Source organism: Pteronotus mesoamericanus, unplaced genomic scaffold, assembly GCF_021234165.1.
Source record: "Pteronotus mesoamericanus isolate MK-2021 breed Mesoamerican mustached bat unplaced genomic scaffold, CSHL_Meso_final contig_56, whole genome shotgun sequence".
Taxonomy (NCBI): domain Eukaryota; kingdom Metazoa; phylum Chordata; class Mammalia; order Chiroptera; family Mormoopidae; genus Pteronotus; species Pteronotus mesoamericanus.
In genome coordinates this window covers 12,857,797-12,880,675 of record NW_026555201.1, presented here as the reverse complement: position 1 = coordinate 12,880,675, position 22,879 = coordinate 12,857,797, and the positions used below count along the sequence as shown (strand labels likewise).

The window sequence follows — 22,879 nt, the reverse complement described above, 5'->3', positions numbered from 1 at the left end:
TTACAGAAATCTCTACCTGCAAGGAATGCAGACACCATCACTATTTCATGGGCACTTGAGCAAGTATCCTTTGAAAGGAGCCCCAGAAAGGCTAAAGTAACACACCAGTTCATATGGTAAACTATATGTACGGCTGGAACTAAATTAAGTGCCATGTTCCCACTTGGCTACTACACATCATGTTTTGCTGGAATTTATATACAGCTTTTAACACTACTACAAGCTAATATCGAAGTGGGAACAATTCCACAATTCCAATGTCTTCATGAATCATTTAAGTGTGAATACATCTGGACTACCTAAAAGGATACGTATTATTATATTGTCTGCAAAGACCAAAAATATTTTCATAACAAAAAAGCAATGAAAAACTATATAAAAACAATTCTTTAAAACTGTTAAATTATGCAAAAAGTGTTTAACCCAAATTAAGGTAAGAAAATCATGTGGAGAATATTAAATAAGAAATGCAGGTTATACAAATTATCAGGAGGGAGTCTGTACATTTTCGAAACAAAAATTTTACATAGATTTTCCCTCATTAATGAAAGAGACACATATTACATATTAAATAAAACAGAAAATGCCTCACACATTTCCTTAAAGTGCTGATAAATGATGAGAGAAACATTTCCAGTCAGTTCTAGATATCCCTTTAATAGAATATAAGCTTCACGAGAACAGGAACTTCATTTTGTTCACAACTGTATCTCCAGGTCCCAGAAGAATGACTACACAGAATAGGTACTTAAAGATGCTTAGAATAAATTAATAATCAGTATCAAGGTAACATGAAAGTAATCTTTGATTTACTCTATCACCAATAGCTAACCAGAAACAGAAATGGTTACAAACAAAAACTAACAGAAACCAAGAATTAGCTCAAAATTTCCTTCTTTCTCCCTACAGAAAGGTAAATGAAACTAGTTCTGATGAACTTACTATGTTACCAACTACATGTGAAAAACATCTCCAACACACTGATGTGGGAAAACTGGAAATAGTAACAGAAGAGTAAAGCAAGAGCCCAAAAAAGTACATGTTTTGAATAGAATTAACATCAATGGATATGACATTTTAGATGTGTTTACAGAATCCTGGCTGTCTGTTGTTCTGGGAATATATATTTTCAAAACATTTGATATGGTACATAAAAATAAAGACTCAACACTAGAAACTCTTAAGAAATACAAAGTTAAATAAGTCGTTGGTAGTTAATTTTTTAAAGGTTTGTCTCAAATTTTCTTTGTGAGTCACTAAAAAGAATTTTTTTTAAAAAGTAAAGGTTATAATAATCAACAAAAAACTTATTTGAAAAGATGCTTTTTAAAAATATAAAAATGTTTCATAATGGCATAATTTTGAATTCAGAAACATCAAGCCTAGAAATGTCTCCTTTAGGAAGGAGTTTTGATGAAATATAATCAGATGAGAGTCTAGGACAGGATGGGATGAGAGGGGACAGTATATTGCATTTCATAGTTCCTTGTTCTGTTAAATATGTATGGATACCAAGCCATACTTATTTGATGTATTTCTTACTGCCTTGCACAATAATAACATTTTTTAAATACTGGAAAAGAAAGAAAAAAATCTGAGGTTTTAATTATAAAATAAAGTTATGCCCTTTATTTTGTAAGACACAATGCATGGCCAAGCCTTGTAAGCAGTATTTACATCTGTGGTTTCTTGCTAAGCTTCAAAGAGGTTATTAACATCATACATTTAACTCACCAGGAAAGATTTTGAAAAATGTACATGTCTAGGCTCCATCTCCAGAGTATAATGTAATCTTTTAGATAAAAGTCAGGCACTGGTGTTTTTTTTTCAAGCCTAATCACGCCAAATAATTTCCATGTGCAGCCAAAATTGAAAACTCTCATTCACATAATTCTTCTATGAAATTTTGAAAACTCCTTTTGCTCATTCCTGTCCCTTTTTTCATTTTCAAAGATTTAACAATATCAGGCAATAACAAACAAAAAATAGCAATTCACGTAACCAATCCTGAAGATCTAGCCTAAAGAAGTTAAAAATCCCTCACATGACAAATATACTAAAATCCTGTGGTTTTATCTTTCCTTAACACTTTGCAAGGTTCTGGGTAAGAACCTTCCCTTTCAGTAGAAAGGGAATTTCAAACGGATGAATGAATGAGACAAACACTGACACATGTATGAAAAGACTGTCAAAATCTTATAAATTACTATTTACTTAATTGCCACGGTTTCTAAAAAATGATACAGTTCCAAATATAACTATTATATATGAGAACTATTCCCCAGGCCACACATAAAAAGCAAATTTACTTAGTAACAATACTATATAAATGTAGCAACACATATTCCAGTAAGTTCTGGCCAGCTTTTTTGAATATGGTAAACCTGGATAAATTCTTATATACAGACTAAAATCATAAAAGAGTTAAAAAATAATTTTAGTTATAAAATACAAAGGAATTAATAGAAAAAAAGACAGTTTAACTCTATACAACTGTTTAGTATTTTTAAAACAGATCAATCACAAATAATCTGGCTGCATCACAGATGAGCTAACTAGATTGTATCTGGGGTAGTATGTGTGTTTTATCAGGCTGTTAGCTTGGCTCTTTGTTGTTGCTGTTATCTACATGCAGATAATTACCACATAGCAAATATAAATTTAAATATATATATAAAGGAGGAGAGTCACTGAACATGTATAAAGGTGAGACTACAATGAGCTCTGAAGATCCCAGTAAACACTGAAATTAGAACAGATGGTTTAGTGGCATACACCATCTCCCCCTGGTGCTTTAGAATAAAATAACATTATTTTTTATTCTATTATATTAAGAAAAAAGTGCATGAGAGAGCTGAAGCAATTTTCTTAAGTGTTTCTATTTTCTGCCATTAATAACTACAAAACAGAAAAAGCTTTTTTAAAGCCTTTTTTATGAAGTCACAACCAACAAAACAACAAAAGGAGAGATGAGAAAAAAATATAACTAAAATATGAGTTATGTATCAACCCAAGCATCCTTTTCTTATGACTGAGGAATTTGAAAGAATTTCTTTGCACTATTGTTTATATTATATTGCAGCAAATCAGTTTAAGATTTCAAAATATTTAATTCATACCTCCACTGGTATGTGGTTTCTTTTTAAATGAAACTGTATTAACCATGTCCCACTCTGCTTCGTAACTGTTCACATGTTCTGGTCCTCGAAGAGCTCTTTCTTTTGGGGCCTGGGTCCATTCTACAACTGAACTTGAGTCCTAAAACAATTATAACATGTAAAATATTTAGGGACCAAAAGTAGAATTTAATTTCCATTACTAACATCTTCTCAACATTTATATAAATTAAGTTTGTACACCGTGGCAGGTATCGCCACTGGGAACAGGAAACACTGCTTCCTATCATTTTCTCCCTTGTCCATATTTACCAAACACATAAGATTCCTTGCAATTAGGGTTGCCAATGAAATATGAGTAGAAGTCAACTGCAGGACTTCTGGAAATGTTTTTGCCTTTCCTAATAAAAGTCTCATCCTTTCCCCCCTTTTTACTGCTTTCATTGCAGCTCTGTTGCCCAAAAATACAGTAGCCATCTTCTAACAATGAGAAAAAATGCAAGAGAACCACAGCAAATAGCTCCAAATCTTCAGACTTTTGGTTGAGGAAAATAGCTAATGGTGGGTACTTAAGCTACCAGAGGATGCATATTTTTCTCAATCAAAATTAGCTAAAAGCTACAAATAACATATCTACACATATAGTTCTACAGAACTTTCCATTTAAAAAGGGAATAAAACCAATAGTCTAAGATGCAACATTAATAATTTGACTAAATCAAAAAGTTTAACTTCTATACAGCAAAGATACCACACGTAAGTAGAAGATAGGGTGAAAATATTTCCAAAAATATGGTAGATGACATAAAAACATCAAGAATACAAAAACAACTCCTACCAATTTATTTAAAAGTCAACAAATATCAAAAGAGAAATATAAGCATATGGTATGAACAAGCAAATCAAAGAAGAAATATGAAGTAACTAACATATAGGAAGATGCCTAATTTCCAAAACAAAGAAAAGCAAGTTAAGATCAATTTCAATTCTTTTGCCCTATTCAATTAAAAAACAAAAATACAAAAGATAGTGTGAGGAATGCTATCCCACACTGTGATGACAATACTTACTCCAAAAAGGCAATTCAGACAAATTTATTAAAATTCAAAACAGGAATGTGTTTTGCCACAATAACTCTCTTTTTATCATCTACCCAAGAGAAATATGCACACATGTATGTAAAGATACAAATACAAGAATTTTCATTACGGAATTGTTTGTAAAAGTGAAAAAAAACTGGAAATATCCTAATATCCACCAATGAAGAAATGAGTCAATAAACTAAGAGGTAATCAATGAAATACTAAGCAGTAGTTTAAAGACTGATATGTTAATATTTATATATGCTCAATACATAACAAAAATGTCACAATGTGTGCAGGATAACACTACATGTTTATATGTAATTAGAAACACAGAGGAGAAAATGAGATAAATGGATAGAGAGGAAAACCGATAAATTCTCAAAATAAACTAAAAACACCGGGACAGATGAAGGACAGCATTCTAATCAAGCAGGACTACTTCAACTTTCTATTATTTGAATTTTTACAACAGGAACATATTCATGTATTGTTAGTATCAATCTTTTAAAAAGGGGAAAAACTGTAGGAATAGGAAGATAATATAAAGGCAAAAGAAAAATTAAGTAATAAGAACAGATACAGACTGAAAACTTGGGTGGACAGGACTGAATGAATGAAAGTATAAAGTGTAGTGTTTCTTCTCCCAGGTCCTTAATAGGGAAGCCCCCAACATATTCGCCCAATTTTTAAAAAGGCAACCCTTACCACCATCACTACCAACACTACCATCACTAGTATAGAAAACTAAGAAGCATCTACAGAACCCCACCTCACACAAAGGCTTGGAACTGGCTTATCAGGTACTTTCAGAAATTAGAATAAAGGTCAAGCTAAAAACATAACTACTAACAAAAGTCCAGAACGCTACAGGTTTATTCATCAGAAAAGGTAACACAGATTATCTCTGGATTAGGGGAAACTAAGCACACTCGGTAAAGGGATAATACACTAAAAACAGAAGAACTGAAATTCCATCTACACACCTAGTTGGTAAGACTCCTAGCTGGTGACTCGTAGCTCTCTTCTTCTACTCCTTTCTCCAAACACTGGAATCCCGGCTTACCCTTTCCAGGCAGGAATCTGCAGATTGTTCTCTGAATAATGACTAGCCTAAGAGAAAGACCTAGACTTCGATACCAAGAATCCCCAAGGAAATAGTCTAGCCAGGTCACCCTAAGTCTCAACTATTACCAATCTAACCCATACCTAGAGAAGAGTATTATCACTTTCCTGGGTGTGCAATTAAACTTGAGTCCTGTAAAGATCACCGAACATTAAAGGCAAACGTCCACACAAAAGACAAAGGGCAAATGAAACAAGGGAAAAGACGAGGGAAAAGAAGTCAATTAGAGAAAGTAGACTATCTAAAGAAATGAAAGCCTCTAAAAAAACTATTCTGAAACTCCTTAGAAATAAGGAAGGATATTACATACATTAAGAACAGAATGCTGTTTTTAAAGGGTGGTCGGGGGACACAACACAATGCCTTAGAAATTAAAACTATAACAAAAATGAAAAAAGCAATAAAAGATTTGAAAGATAAACTTGCAGAAATATCCAAGAAAATAATATACAGATATACACAAAGACCAAGAATTAGAGAAGAAGAAAGTTATTTTAAAAAAAATTCCAGGACCAGCCCTGGCTAGTGCAGGTCAGTGAACTGAGCGCCAGCCTATGAACCAAAGGGTCACCAGTTCAATTTTCTATCAGGGCACACGCCTGGGTCACAGGCCAGGTCCCTGGCTGGGGGCTTGTGATAGATGTTTCTTTCCCTCTCTTTCTCTCTTGCTAAAAATAAATATTTTTTTAAAAAATTACAGGACTAGTTCAGAAGGTCTAAAGAGTTCCATTAAAAAAAGAAAATGAGAGGAGATTAAGATGGCGGAGGAGTGAATGGGAGTCACGCTGACCTCCTCCCAAGACCAAACTGGAATTGCGACTAAATAGTGTAGAAATCACCTGGAAAACAATGAACGATAGTGAGAGAGGAGCCTTGGAGCTGCGGACAGTGGATTCGACTCTCACACATCCCAACGGGTGAGAATTGCGGTGGAGGCTCGAGAGGGTGGGCTGGGTGCGCATGGGCACTGGCACCAGAGGGACATTGAAACGGCCAGTTAGCTTCCCCTGAGAAGAACGGGGTCTGAATCATAAACAGGAACCCCTAAACTACAGCAGCTAAAACCAGGAAAATACAGACAAAACGCAACCCCGAAAAGCTTAGGGGCACTCTCTGCCAGAGACAAGTGGCTGGGGATGCAAAGAGACATTTAAAGGGCCAATGCAAAAACTGCAGTGGCAGCCGCCCTCCTTGATCTCTGGGTAGAGGCGGCAGCAGGGTGGGCTGGTGCCTGGGAAGACTGGTGAGGAAAACTTTGTGAAGAGAATTGACACGGCGGCCGGTGGAGACCCGGTGATAACGCACCTCCCACTCCGCAGCTACCATCTCGCTCAGGCATAAGGGAATCAATTAACCTGCCTTTTGTGCGCTCTGCACACAGCTTGTGCATGTGAGCTGGGGGGCTGAGTGCACACTGGCTGGGAGAGCCTTGAGGAGAGACTGGAGACGGAGGCGTTGGGGAAAGAATGGGAGGAGGAACCGGGGAGTCCTGACTCCCTCCCCGTTCTGTAGTCTCCATTGTGGGCTGGAAAGGTGCGACCCCAAAGAGGCAAAAGTGGGCGCACATGAACCAGACTGCCCACGATTGAAAAGCAGCCCACACAGGGGGTGGATCCATGGCCGAAGGGGTCACGGAACTGCCCGGAGGTCCCTGAGGAGAGACTAGAAACGGAGGCATTGGGGAAAGAACAGGAGGAGGAACCGGGGATCCTGACTCCTCCTTCCCGTAGTCTCCATTGCGCGGGAAGAGGCCACACCCCCAAAGAGCCAAAAGCCAAAAAGCACACAGACACCCCAAAAACACCCAGTGCAGGCGCGCACACTTGCGCCGAGTTACAGGCGAGGGCTGGCGAGCGTGTGTGTGACCATGGGGGCTGGTGAACACTTGCACCAGCCGGCAAGGCCTCCCACAGATTGCCACCGATATGGCCTGCGAGGGAGTGCACAGAGCGGCAAGGGCAGGCGTAAATTGACCCGCCCGGCCCGCGATTGCGAAGCGGCCCATAAAATTAGTAGATCCCCAGCTGAAGGGGTCACAGAGCTGCCCAGAGTCCCTGGAGGAGAGACCGGAGACAGGATTAACGGGAGAGTCCTGGAGCTGACTTCCTCCCATTTCCGCAGTCCCCATTTGGCGAGGGTGAGCAATGCACCCAAAGAGCCAAAAGCTGGGAAAACACACAATAGAAGACCCTAAAATGACCCGTGCCCGGGAGCTCGCCGGTCAGGGGGGCCAGATGAGTACGCGAGGTCGCGAATAAGCCCCCTGGTCTGGGGCAAGCACGCAAGAGCCCAGGCAGGTGGGGGATCCTGCCGAACCAGGGAGCGCGCTCAAGGAGCCAGCGTGAGAGTGCCAAGCAATCCCAAAAAATAGTCCAGCCCTGACCGAAGGGGTCACAGAGCTGCCCCGAGCAGGAGTGAGACACAGACAGTAGACTCCTGGAAGGCTCAAACAAACAACCCAAGGTCATATAGGGTCAACAACTGACATCATCAGAGGCAGGACCAGAAAGGAGAAAACTAAATAAACAAACAAATAAACAAACAAACAGACCCACCTACTACTACAGAAGTTTAATCCACAAAGTCAGGAAATCTAGATGGCGCAATTGAAGCAGAAGCAAAAATAAATAAAAAAAATAAGTAAATAACTTAACAGACTCTCACAAAAATGGGAAGAAAAAGAAGTTCCTCCCAAATGAGTGGAAAAGGGGACTCCCCTCAGAGAGAGCTAAATGAAATAGAGGCAAGGGAACTATCAGATACTGAATTCAAAACAATGGTTCTAAGGAAGCTCAATGAGCTCAGCCAGCTCAAAGATAACTATGAGAAACTGCAGAGAAACTATCAGGATCTTACAGCAAACTATATCAGCCTGGAAAAGGACATAGAAACTATCAAGAAGACACAAAAGGATATGAAGAATACCATTTCTGAATTGAAGAACACAGTAGAAGGAATCCAAAGCAGGCTGGATGAAGCCGAGGATCGAATCAGTGAGACGGAGGATAAGGTAGAAAAAAGCTCCCAGAAAGAACAAGAAATGGAAAAAAGACTCAAAAAGAATGAAGAGGCATTTAGGGAAATGCAGGACAACCTGAAACGCAATAATATCCGCATAATAGGGATACCAGAAGGAGAAGAGGAGGAGCAAGGATTAGAGAACATCCTCGAACAAGTAATGATGGAAAATTTCCCTAATTTGAGGAGAGAAAGGCTCTCATGGATCCAGGAGGCACAGATGAGGGACTCAAAGAGGTCCACTCCAAGACACATCATCATTAAAATGGCAACTATCAAAGACAAAGAGAGAATACTCAAGGCAGCAAGGGAGAAGGAGAAAGTAACATACAAGGGGGCCCCCGATAGGCCTAGGAGCTAACTTCTCAACAGAAACACTACAACCCAGAAGGGAATGGCAACAAACATTCCAAGCCATGAAAAGCAAGGGCCTATAACCAAGGCTGCTCTACCCAGCAAGGCTCTCAATTAAAACAGAAGGGGAAATACGGAGTTTCCCAGACAAGAGAAGGTTAAAAGAATACATCTCTACCAAACCAGCCCTCCAAGATATGCTAAGGGGACTGGTTTAAGAAGATGAAGGAAAAGAATGAGAGAGAGAGGAATACAGGTACAAAGAGAAAAGATGAGTAAGTTTCTATCAGTAATATCTCTCAATGTGAATGGACTAAATGCCCCAATCAAAAGACACAGGGTAGCTGAATGGATAAGAAAACATGACCCATATATATGCTGCTAAAAGAGACCCATCTCAGAGCAAGAGACCTACACAGATTGAAAGTAAAGGGATGGAAAAAAATATTCCAAGCAAATGGGCATGAGAAAAAGGCCGCGGGTGCCATACTTGTATCAAAGTAGATTTCAAAACAAAGGCCATAAAAAGAGACCCAGAGGGACACTTTATAATACTTAAAGGGAGAATCTATCAAGAAGACATAAACATTGTACTTATATGCTCCCAATACAGGAGCCCCCAAGTATATAAGGAAATTGTTGGATGACTTCAAAAAAGATACAGACAGCAACACACTGATAGTAGGGGATTTCAACACCCCACTGTCAAAAATGGACAGATCTTCCAAACAAAACATTAATGAAGATATCGTGCACCTGACACACTGGATCAAATAGACTTAACTGACATATATAGAATCTTACATCCCAAAGAAGAAAAATACACATTCTTTTCAAAGGCTCATGGCAGTTTTTCAAAGATAGACCACATGATAGGACACAAAGCAAACCTCAGCAAATTCAGGAAAACTGAAATAACACCAAACTTTTTCTTGGACAACAAGGGCTTGAAACTGGAAATCAACCTCAAAGAGAAAACTCAAAAACTTGCAAACTCATGGAGACTGAACAGTAGACTATTAAACAATGACAGGGTCAATAATGAGATAAAAGAAGAAATCAAAAAATTTCTGGAAACAAATGAAAATGAACAGACAACAGTCCAAAACCTATAGGACACAGCAAAGGCGGTCCTGAGAGGGAAGTTCCTAGCAATACAGGCTTACCTAAAAAAGATAGAAACATTTCAAATAAAAGACCTAACACTGCAACTTCAAGAACTGGAGAAACAACAACAAATAAATCCCAGAGCAAGTAGAAGGAAGGAAATAGTCAAGATTAGAGCAGAACTGAATGACATTGAGACGAAAGAACAATTCGGAGGATCAACCAATCCAGAAGCTGGTTCTTTGAAAAGATAAATAAAATTGACAAGCCTTTAAGCAGACTCATCAAGACAAAAAGGGAGAGGACCCAAATTAATAATATCCGAAATGAAAGAGGAGAAATAACAACTGATACCACAGAAATACAAAGGATCGTCAGAAACTACGATGAACAATTATATCCCAAGAAATTTGAAAACCTTGATGAAATGGACAAATTTTTAGAAAAGTATAATCTTCCAACACTGAAGGAGGAAGAAACAGAAAGCTTGAACAGACCGATAACAGCTGGGGAAATGGAAGCAGTAATCAAGAAACTCCCGGCACACAAAAAGCCCAGGGCCGGACGGTTTCACAGGAGAATTGTACAAAACATTTAAGGAAGAGCTATCCCCTGTCCTTCTCAGACTATTCCAAAAAATCCAAGAGTAGGGAAGACTCCCAGACTCTTTCTATGAGGCCAACATCACCCTGATCCCAAAACCAGAAAAAGACCCTACAAAGAAAGAAAACTACAGGCCAATTTCGCGGATGAACATAGATGCTAAAATCCTCAACAAAATATTGGCAAACCGCATCCAGCAATACATTCAAAAGATTATCCACCATAATCAAGTGGGATTCATCCCAGGCATGCAGGGATGGTTCAATATATGCAAATCAGTAAATGTGATACATCACATAAATAAAAGACAAGACAAAAACCACATGATCATCTCGATAGATGCAGAAAAACCATTCGATAAGGTACAGCACCCATTTATGATCAAAACACTCAGCAAAATGGGAATAAATGGGGCATTCCTCAATGTAATAAAGGCCATATATGAAAAAACTACAGCCAATATCATACTCAATGGGCAAAAACTGAAAGCTTTCCCACTAAGATCAAGAACACGACAAGGATGTCCGCTTTCACCGCTTCTTTTCAACATCATATTGGAAGTCCTAGCCACAGCAGTCAGACAAGAGAAAGAGATAAAAGGCATCCAAATAGGAAAGGAGGAAGTAAAGCTATCATGGTTTGCAGATGACATGATAGTATACATAGAGAACCCTGTAGACTCTACCAAAAAACTCCTCAACCTAATAAGTGAATTTGGCAAAACAGCAGGATACAAAGTCAATATTCAGAAATCAAAGGCATTTTTGTACACCAGCAATGAAATAGAAGAAGAAATCAGAAAAAAAATACCATTCGATATAGCAAGAAGAAAAATAAAGTACCTAGGAATAAATTTAACCAAAGATGTAAACGACCTGTATGCAGAAAGCTATACAACATTGAAGAAAGAAATTAAGGAAGACACTAATAAATGGAAGCCTATACCGTGCTCATGGATTGGAAGAATTAATATCATCAAAATGTCCATCCTACCCAAAGCAATTTATAGATTCAACGCAATCCCTATTAAGATACCAATGACATTTCACAGAAATAGAACAGACATTTCAAAAATTTATATGGAACCATAAACGACCCTGAATAGCTGCAGCAATTTTGAGAAAGAAAAACAAACTAGGAGGGATCACAATACCGGACATCAAACTCTACTACAAAGCCACTATACTCAAAACAATCTGGTACCGGCACAAGAACAGATCCATAGACCAGTGGAACAGAATAGAAAGCCCAGAAATAAGCCCAGGTCTATACTGGCATCTAATATTTGACAAAGGGGGCAGAAGCATAAAATGGAGCAATAATAGCCTCTTCAACAAATGGTGTTGGGAGAGCTGGACGGCTACATGCAAAAAATTGAAATTGGATCATCAGCTAACACCATACACAAAAATAAACTCAAGATGGATACAAGACTTAAATATAAGTCGCAACACCATCAAAGTCCTAGAGGAGAACATTGGCAGGAAACTCTCAGATATCCCACGCAGCAATTTTTTACTGATATGTCTCCTAAAGCAAGGGACATAAAGGAAAGAATAAACAAGTGGGACCTCATCAAAATAAGAAGCTTCTGCACAGCAAAAGAAAACATCAGCAAAATGAAAAGGGAGCCAACCCTATGGGAAAATATATTCGCTAATGATAAATCAGATAGAGGTTTGAGCTCCAAGATATATAAAGAACTCACTCGACTCCACTCCAAGAAGACAAACGATCCAATCAAAAAATGGGCAAAGGACCTGGGCAGATGCTTTTCCAAGGAGATACAGAGGGCCCAGAGGAATTTGAAAGGATGCTCAGCATCACTAGCCATCAGAGAAATGCAGATCAAAACCACCATGAGGTACCACCTCACACCGGTCAGAATGGCCATCATAAACAGATCCACAAACAACAGGTGCTGGCGAGGCTGTGGAGAAAAGGGAACCCTAGTACACTGCTGGTGGGAATGCAGACTGGTGCAGCCACTGTGGAAAGCAGTGTGGAATTTCCTCAAAAAGCTGAAAATGGAACTGCCTTTTGATCCAGTGATTCCCCTGTTGGGACTATACCCTAAGAACACCAAAACGCCAATACAAAAGAACCTATACACCCCAATGTTCATAGCAGCACAATTTATAATATCCGAGTGCGGAAGCAACCTGAATGCCCATCAGTAGATGATTGGATCAAAAAATTATGGTACATATACACAATGGAATACTACGCAGCAGAAAGAAAAAAAGAAGTACTAAACTTCGCAACAGCATGGATGGAACTGAAGAGCATTATGCTAAGCGAAATAAGCCAGGGGGCGAAAGACAAATACCGTATGATCTCACCTATAAGTGGAACCTAACCAACAATACAAAGATGCAAGGAAAATAAGACCAGCAACACTGAAAAGAAAAGAAATCAACAGAGACAAGAGGGAAGGATGTGGGGGGGGGGGGCAGGGAAAAAGAGAAGGGGAAAGTCAAGGAACATATAGGAAGGACTCATGGACAAAACCAAAGGGGAAGAGCTGAGGGAGGGAATGAGGGTGGGGGTAAGGGAAAGTGGTGGGGGGTAGGCAGAGACAAATGTATTTGAAAAAATAAGTTAAAATAAATTTTAAAAAAAAGAAATGCAACTTAAAAAAATGAAAAATGAAGAAATTGTCACTGAAATAACTAAAAAACAATGCCATATTAAAAGGGCCCATCAAGTACGCAACACAATGGACAAAAAAACCTACAAATGCATATTACCAGGACAAATAAAACATTAGAAATAAAATGCAATCCTAAAAGATTTTAAAAGGAAAGCACATACAAATGGATCAGGAATCAGAGTACGTTCAACTTAACACCAATTAATAAAAATAGACAAACCTGGGATAACTTTCAAAAACAGGTGGGGAAGTTTATCTTCAAGTCATAATTCTATGCCAGCCATGGTATCCATTTCAGAATAAGAATAGGAAACTATAAAAAGGAGACCTCTGGTCCTAATGGAGATAAAGGTACATGGCTTGCTTCCTCACACAACCACAGCAAAAAATTACAACTAAACTACAAAACATGTATCACCCAGAATTATCAGAAAATGGAGTTGTAAGAAAGTCCAAAAACCAAGGAATTAAAGAAGTCACATTCATTAGACAGACAGGAGGAGCAGAGATGAGGAACAGGGGGCCCAACACCCATGGTGGTAGATAAAAATTGGGAGGGATACCTTGGGAGCAAGGGATCCCAGCCCCGCACCGGGTTCCCTAGTCCAGGGATCCAGTGCCAGGAAGATAACTCCCCATAACTCTGGCTAAAAAAACCAGTGGGGGTTCGAGTGGTGGAAGAAACTGCGAAATTGTCTGGCATATCTTCTTAAAGGGTCCACAACAAACTTATGACTTAGCAGACTCACTCGCTCTGGGCTCCAGGACCAGGGCTGCTAGCAACTTGAAGGTCACGAGTGGCATACAGGGAGAAAATAAAGTGTGTGGCATCAAGCCAAGAGGTAGGGGACAGCTCCCTCCCAAACAAAACTCCAGAAGCCAGGCAGTGGTCATAGTCCCCTTTCAGAGCCCTCCCCCACACAGAATCACAGAGTGGCAACACCATATCTGTGACTCCAGTAACCTGGTGTGATCACACAGGTTGCCCTGCCCAGGTGATTACCTAAGGCTCCACAAGCCCCATCCAACTTATGGGTGCACTTTTCAATATTAGGGCACACTACTAAGACAGGGAGTCAACACAACTCTGTCTAATACATAGAAACAACCACAGGAAGGCTGCCAAAATGAGAAGACAAAGAAATATGGACCAAATGAAAACCCCACAAAAAAAACTAAACAAAATGGAGATAAGCAGTCTATCAGGTGCAGAGTTTAAAACACTGGTTTTTAGGATGCTCAAGAACTCATTGGGTACTTCAACAGCATAAAAAAGATCCAGGCAGAAATAAAGGTTACATTAAGTTAAATAAAGAAAAACTTATAGGGAATTAACAATAAAGTGACTGAAGGTGAGAATCAAATCAATGACTTGGAACACAAGGAAGAAGAAAAATTCTTTCAGAACAGCAAGAAAAAAACAATCCAAAACCAAAAGGATAGGCTAAGAAACGTCTGGGAAAACTTCAAACATACCAACATTCGAATTATAGGAGCACTGGAAGGAGAACATAAAGAGCAAGAAATTGAAAACGTATTTGAAAAAATAATGAAAGAAAACTTCCTTAATTTGGTGAAGGAAATAGAATACAAGCCCAGGAAGCACACAGGGTCCCAAGCAAGATGGACACAGAGGGCCACACCAAGGCGCATCATAATTAAAATGCCACAGGTTAAAGATAAAGAATCTTAAAAGCAGCAAGAGAAAAGCAGAGAGTCACCTACAAAGGAGTTCTCATAAGACTGTCAGGTGATTTCTAAAAACATACTTCACAGGCTAGAAGAGACTAGCAAGTAGTATTCAAAGTGATAAAAAGCAAGGACCTACAACCTAGATTACTCTACCCAGCAAAACTATCATTCAGAATGTAAGGGCAGATAAAGTGCTTCCCAGACAGTTTAAGGAGTTCACCATCACCAAGCCATTATATGAAATGCAAAAGGGATTTACTTAAGAAAAAGAAGATCAGGAACTTCCAAACAAGATGGAGGCATAGGTAGATACACTTCTCTTTCTTGTACAACCAAAAGTAGGACAACAATCAATTTAAAAACAAAGAAAAACACCCAGAACTGCCAGAAAATCGAACTGTATCTATGTCTGACAACCAAGGAGTTAAAGAAGAAACATTCATCCAGGCTGGTAGGAGGGGTGGATATGGGCAGTCAGGGTGGAGAGGACACGAAGCAAGGCAGCAGCTGGCAGATCAGGTGTCCTACATTTGCATGTGGATGAACCAGGAGGAACAACTGGGGAGTGAGACTGTGCAACCCAGGGTTCCATTCCAGAACAGCAAGCTTCAAAACCCCTGGCTGCAAAAGCCTGTGGGGATTGCAGCGGCAGGAGAAACAGCCCATCTCACAGGAGAGTCCACTGGAGGGGCCAATAGGGTCCTAGAACGTAAACAAGCCCACCCAACCCCCAGGAATCAGCACCAAAAGGGTACAACTCACTTGTGGGTAAAGGGGAAGTGACTGAAAATGGAGCAAAGAACAAGCAAAGAGCTTTGTTCCCTCGCTGACCCCTCCACCACACACAGAGGCACAATGCTAAGTGGGTTGCTCCTCCCTGGCAAATACCTAAGACTCTGCCCTTTACATCGAAATAATGCATGCACCGAGACAAAGAAATATGGCCCAAATGAAAGAACAGATCAAAACTCCAGAAAAAAGAACTAAATGATGAAGCGATCGCTAACCTATCAGGTGCAGAGTTCAAAACCCTGGTAATCGGGATGCTCACAGAAATGACTGAGTACAGACACAAAATAGAGGAAAAAATGAAGGCTATGCAAAGTGAAATGAAGAAAAATATACAGGGAAGCAACAACGAAGGGAAGGAAACTGGGAGTCAAATCAATGATTTGGAGCATATGGAAGAGATAAATATTCAACTAAAACAGAATGAAGAAACAAGAATTCAGGCCTGGCTGGTGTTGCTGAGCAGACTGCGCATGAGCCTGCAAACCAAAAGGTCACTGGTTGGATTCCCAGTTAGGACACATGCCTGGGTTGCAGACCAGGTCCCTAGCTGGGGGCATGTGAGAGGCAACCGATCACTCAGTCTCTCGCACATCCATGTTTCTCTCCCTCTCTCTCTCCCTTTTTTCCCCTCTCTCTACAAATAAGTAAATAAAATCTTTTAAAAAAAGAAAGAACCAATAATTCAAAAAACTGAGAGACTTACGAACCTCTGGGCCAACTTTAAATGTTCTAACATCCAAATCACAGGGGTGCCAGAAGAAGAAAAGCAAGAAACTGAAAATTTATTTGAAAAAATAATGAAGGAAAACTTCCCCAATTTGCCAAAGGAAAGAGACATGCAAGTCCAGGAAGCTCAGAGAGTCCCAAAGAAGTTGGATCCAACGAAGCACACACCAAGGCACATCATAATTAAATTACCCAAGATTAAAGATAAAGAATCTTAAAAGCAGCTAGAGAAAAGAAGACAGTTACCTACAAAGGAGTTCCCAGAAGACTATCAGCTGCTTTCTCAAAAGAAACCTTACAGGCAAGAAGGGGCCTGGAAAGAAGTATTCAAAGTCATGGAAGGCGAGGACTTATGTCCAAGATGACTCTATCCGACAAAGCTATCATTTAGAATAGAAGGGCAGACAAAGTGCTTCCCAAATAAGGTAAAGCTAAAGGAGTTCATCATCACCAAGCCCTTATTATATGAAATGTTAAAGGGACTCATCTAAGAAAAAGATCAAAACTATGAACAGTAAAATGACAACTCACAGCTATCAACAACTGCACATAAAAAACAAAAACTAAGCAAACAACTATAACAGGAACAGAATCACAGAAATGGAGATCACATGGAGGGTTATCAGCAGGGAGGGGGCGGGGGAGAATGGGAGAAAAGGCACAGGGAATAAGAAGCATAATTGGTAGGTACAAAACAGACAGGGGAAGTTAAGAACCGTATAGGAAACAGAGGAGCGAAAGAACTTACATGTATGACCCATGGACATGAACTAAGGCAGGGGGTGGGGGGGGGATGCTGGTGGGATGGGGGAATGCTGGTGGGAGGGTGGTGCCGGGTAGAGGGGGATAAAGGGGGAAAAAAATGAGACAACTATAATAGCATAATTAATAAAATGTACTTAAGAAAAAGATCAAAACAATGAACACTGCAAAAATTCACAACTATCAACAACTGAACCTAAAAACAAAGTGAGCAAACAAGCTGAAGAGAAACAGGATCATAGATATGGAAATCACCTGGATGGTTAACAGCTGGGAGGGGGAAGGAGGCGAATGGGATAAAAGGTACAGGGAGTAAGAAGTACCAATTGGCAGGTACAGAATAGGCAGGGGGATGTTAAGAACAGGATAGGAAACAGAGTAGCCAAAGGACTTATATGCATGACCCATGGACATGAACTAAGGAGGTAACTGCTGGATGGCATGAGGGGTTCTGGATGGAAGGGTTCAAAAGGGCGAAAACTGGGACAACTGTAATAGCATAATCAATAAAATATATTTTAAAAAAAGAAAAGTCTATAAAAAAAAAATGTATTTGCTTCCATATGTCTTTTTTCTCAGGAAGCACTGGAACTTCACCAAAACAATGTAGTAGTCCAAAATAGGTAGATATCAACATAGGATATAGAAAACAAGGGTTAAAATATGGAAAATAGGAAGAATTCCTAGGATAATGGCTGCAGAGCAAACAAAACAGTAACCAGTTCAGAGTGAAGCTTGTAAGACTCCTGTTGTAAGACTCCAGGAAAAAAGTCTCTATGAAGGTGAAATTAGAAGATCACCTACTTGATTAAATACTTTGAAAAGAAACGTGAACAACTGAGCTAGTTTCAAGATGAAGGTGAAATAGGGATAAGAAAGAGTTAAATAAACCTAGTATAGTGAGAAGTCAACACATAATACAAACGTTGTAACACAAATAATACGCATCCACACAAAAACTTGTCCATGAATGTTCATAGCAGCATTATTCATATTAGCCTAAAAGTAAACACAACCCAAATGTCCATCAAATGATAAATAAAATGTGCTATATCCATAAATGCAATATTATTCAGAAGGAAAAAAAGAAAATACCAATAAATGCAATAATATGGATGGATGAACCTTGAAACATTATGCTAAGTGAAAGAAGCCAGTCACAAAAGACAACATGTTGTATGATTCCATAGAGATGAAATGCCCACAAAAGGCAAAATTTAGAGATAAAGTAGATTAGTGGTTGCGAGGGGCTGGAAGAAGAGTGAATTAGGGAGTGACCAATAAAAGGTAGTTTATTTTGGGGGGTGTTGAAAATGTTCTAAAATTCGATACTGGTGATCTTGCATAAAACTGTAAATATACTAAAACCACTGAATTATACACTTTAAAAAAGTGAGTTTTCTGATATATGAATTATATCCCAATAAAGCTGTTGTGTGTGTGTGTTTTTTTTAATGGCACAATGTTACCAGTAGACAGTCTGTCGCTGGGTACTGCAGAGTCTCACCCACTGGACAAGATGGCAGCATGGGGAGGTTCTTACACTGAGTGCTTGGAAAGCTAGAAATATCAATGGAGAAGGCCCAAGTGTGAAAAGCTAGCAAGATAATTGGACAGGGAAAAGCCCTCCTCTCTCTTCTTCTACCAGAATGGGGGATGGCAGGCACATGCACCATCGAAGTCAAACTGGCACAGGGGGAGGTGCTGGACCAAAGAGGCCTGTAAGTCTAGCCTGGGGAGAGAAAGGACTGGTTAGGAGATGGACTCTGCAATGCACAAGAAAGCTTGGTGAGTTCATCAGTCATTTTGAAAAAGCACCTGGTCCACCCCACACCCAAGCTAATATAATCCCAAGAAACAGAGAGTCCCTGGCTTGTGACTTGTACAGAGCGCTGGTCTATTCTCTCCATGGGCAAAGCGGCCTACAAGAGGGAGTCGCTCTCTTGCTCTCTTGTCCACTTGGTGATACACAACCGGTGCATTCGCACATCTTCTCACTCAGGAGCATGTGACCACACAGCACTAACAGCCACATGGCCCATGGCCAAATGGGTTCCTCACGCAAGAGGGAGCCTGAAATGGACAGCAGCCCGAAACAACCAAAACTAACTGCATGGGGACTACGACACTTAGCAACCACCTGTGGGCTCCAAAAGACTGTACTTTAAATTGGAGCAGAAACTCTGGATACTGGCTGTGTTAGCCTTGCTGAGGTGAAGGGCTTTGAAAATGGAGTTCACCAGCCTCCCAGATTGTGCAGCATCTGAATAACCTCTTTCCTTTCACACAAGCATTTGCCTCACAAGTATAGATTTTGTGGTGACAGGCAGCTGAACATCCATTTTTTTGTTCAGTTACAATAACTTTAATCATATTTTTTTTTCTTAAATACCTTTCCAGCATAGAGAATATTAGAAGAATCTAATGCATCATCCAATGATCTCCAATCCACTATTACTTCAGCATCCTAGAAAAAAAAATTATGAAATATACTTACTATTCAGCAATATCTTAAATTCTTAGTCACCTATTTTTAATTCTCTAACACAAAATGAAATTTTAACTTCTTAAACATTAGCACTTTAAATATGCAATTATCATATATAAACTACTATTGAACAACCAATGTTACATGGATTTTAAAATTCTGCTTACATTTTATCATAAAAAATTTATTACTGCAACTTTTGCATAACAAGTTTTTAAGTATTTCATGATAAAATTTACTGACTTATCTAAAGTATTGTATTTCTAACATCATTTTATATTAAATTTACAACCACTGTTAAATTACATAATTTTATCTCATATCTGAAATTCAAACTTGCTCATAATGCCCCAAAGATAAGGCACTACCATGAACAATTATTAAATAAAATCATTTACTGGAAACATACCTTTTCTAAAACACGTAATATTCCTGAAATCAAGCTGTCTTGGTCATTGGTCTTCGAGGAGTGAATATAGACCCCTTCCTGTTCATATATAATCTAGAAGAGCAATAATAAAATATATCACACCATTTTTATTCAATACTATAACATCAGTTAAAAAATATCGAGATATTTTCCTATAATGCCTGAACCAAGTTTCTCAATATTTCATTTATCAATGTATTACTATAAAAATAGCACTCAAACTTAAGACCACCTCAAACAAAGATAAACTGGAAGTCTGCTTTCTTGTGCATATATGTTTTGGTTTCGTGATTATCACAATTTTAACCTTCTCCATAAACAGAGATACAAGGCTAATTGCTGTGTCTCCATATGCAAATTTCACTTAAATATGTTTTTGACAAACAATAAGCAAAATATTGGATTCAAACTGAAAACAGACCTGAAAATATTAAATAAAAACAAACTACAATTCAAAACCAATGCTTTCTATCTATTCTCATCATAGCACCTTTTAAAAAGATTTTAATTTATTAACTTTTAGGGAAATAGGAAAGGAGAAAGAGAGGGAAAGAAATATTGGTTGTCTCTCATATGCACCATGACTGGGGACTGAATGTTCAACCCAAACATGTGCCCTGACCAGAAATCAAAAAGGTGACCTTTCACTTTGCAGAATGATGCCCAACCAACTGAGCCACACCAGTCTGGGTTATAATAACACTTTTTTTTCTTTTACTGTAAGATCAATCTGGTATGATTTTTGTAGCACAGTGGCATGGAAATTCAGGGAATAATATGAAAATTTTAAACAGCAAATGATGAAGACTTCTAAGAATAACTAGATTAACTAGTTCAAGATCACAAATATGTATTGAGTACTCTATAAGTAAAAGCAAAACCACAAGTATATGAATATGATTAAAACATGGTCCAAAGTTAAACTTTATTTTCTTTAGTAGCGGTTTTTACCTGGTTGTCCACAAAAATTTTTTAAATATGCATTACCTGAGTCAGGGGCACTGACTATTTTTCCTTAGATTGTCAAATTAAAAAAAAAAAAATAGCAACACAATAGGCATCTGGTGTGAATGAATCAAAATGATGTCTATTTTTTGGTCAGATCAGCAAAAAATATATTTTTTGGTCCACCACAGAATTTTAGATATTACTTTATAAATGTCATGAAATGAAAAAGGTTGAAAATTGCTGTTCTGTAGAACAGTGCTATAAACGAATACTATATTCTTGAGATGCATTTGAACCATTAAAGTTTTTTTCAGAGTCACTGAGAGTAGATCCCTAACTAAAGGGGGGCACAGAGTAGTCTAGAGTCACTTGAGGAGAGACTGGAGACGAAGGCCTGGGGGGAGAACTGAGTGAGTAACCAGTGGGATCCCGATGCTGACTCCTACCCCATACAGCAGCAGCCATGTGGCTCAGGCAGACCACTGCCCTGAGTGGCAGCAATGTTGAGAGGACACAATAGCCCCACCCTCAGGAGGGACGCTACACTACCCTGTAGTGCCTAAGCCTGACTGCTGAGTGCAGAGTGACTAGATTAACAACTAAAGCAGACAGCCACAGATAGTATATTCCTGGAAATCTCAAACAGTCTGCCTAAGGTCAAACGGGGTCAACATCTGACATCATCAGAGGCACATCTAGAAAGAAAAAACAGCAGTCTCCTACCACAGAAGTTACCACCAGAAAATCAGGAAATCAAGACAGATCAATTTAAGAAGCAGAAGCAAAAAAGGAGAGTCTCACAAATAATGGGGAGACAAAGAAACACACCCCAACTGAAGGGAAAGGAGAAATCCTGAGACAGAGAACCAAATGAAATAGAGGCAAATAAACTATCAGATATTGAGTTCAAAACAATGGTTCTATGGAAACTCAATGAGCTCCATGAGCTCACAAAGAATTACAAAAAACTACAAGGAAACTACGAGAAACTTACTGCAACCTATGTCAGCATGAAAAAGGACACAGAAACTATCCATAAGAAACAAGTGGAAATGAAGAATACAATTTCTGAATTGAAGAACACAGCAGAAGGAATCAAAAGCAGCCTAGATGAATCTGAGGACCAAATCAGTGAGCTGGAGAACAAGGTAAAAAAAGCTCCCACAAAGAGCAAGAAAATGAAAAACGACTCAAAAAGAATGAAAAGGCTTTTAGGGAAATGCAGGACAGCCTGAAATATAATACTATCCGTATAATAGGGATACCAGAAAGAGAAGAGGAGGAGGAAGGGATAGAGAACCTGTTTGAAAAAGTAATTTTGGAAAACTTCCCTAATTTGAGAAAGTCACACAAGTCCAGGAAGCAAAGAGGGCCACACTCAAGAGGAAACCAATGAGGCCCACTCTAAGACACATCACCATTAAAATGGCAAATATCAAAGACAAAGAAAGAATTTAAAAGACAGCAAAGGAGAAACAGGTAGTGATATACAAGGGAGCCCCGATACAGCTAGCAGCTGACTTCTCAACAGAAACACTATAAGCCAGAAAGGAATGGCAAGAAATGTTCCGGGTAATGAAAAGCAAAGGTCTGCAATCAAGACTATTATACCGAGCAAGGCTCTCAATTAAAATGGAAGATGAAATAAGGAGTTTCCCAGACCAAAGAAGACTAAAGGAATACACCTCCACCAAACTACCACTGCCAGATATGCTAAAGGGATTGCTTTAAAAAGAAGAAAAAGAGTGAGAAAAAGAGCAGCACAGGTACAAAGGAAAAAATTAATAAGTACCTATCAATAATAACTTTAAATGTAAATGGAGTAAATCCTCCAATCAGAAGACACAGGGTAGTATATGCTGCCTACAGGAGACCCACCTCAGAACAAAGGACCTACACAGACAAAAAGTAAAAGGACGGAAAAAAATATTCCAAGCAAATGGACAAGAAAGAAAAGCAGGAGTAGCAATACTTGTATCAGA

General features: G+C 39.0%; 1 protein-coding gene across 2 annotated transcripts in view; it reads right to left on the bottom strand.

Annotated features, from left to right (window-relative positions):
- Nucleotides 1–22,879, bottom strand: part of TBC1D15 (TBC1 domain family member 15) — a 77,749-nt gene that overhangs the window by 35,419 nt on the left and 19,451 nt on the right. For both annotated transcript variants that reach the window (XM_054580118.1, XM_054580119.1), the window contains exons 2-4: nt 19,929–20,021; nt 19,424–19,498; nt 3,120–3,258 (exon numbers count right to left, since the gene is read on the bottom strand). In XM_054580118.1, coding sequence (XP_054436093.1) covers nt 3,120–3,258; nt 19,424–19,498; nt 19,929–20,021 — 307 coding nt within the window. The remainder of the gene's footprint in view (nt 1–3,119; nt 3,259–19,423; nt 19,499–19,928; nt 20,022–22,879) is intronic.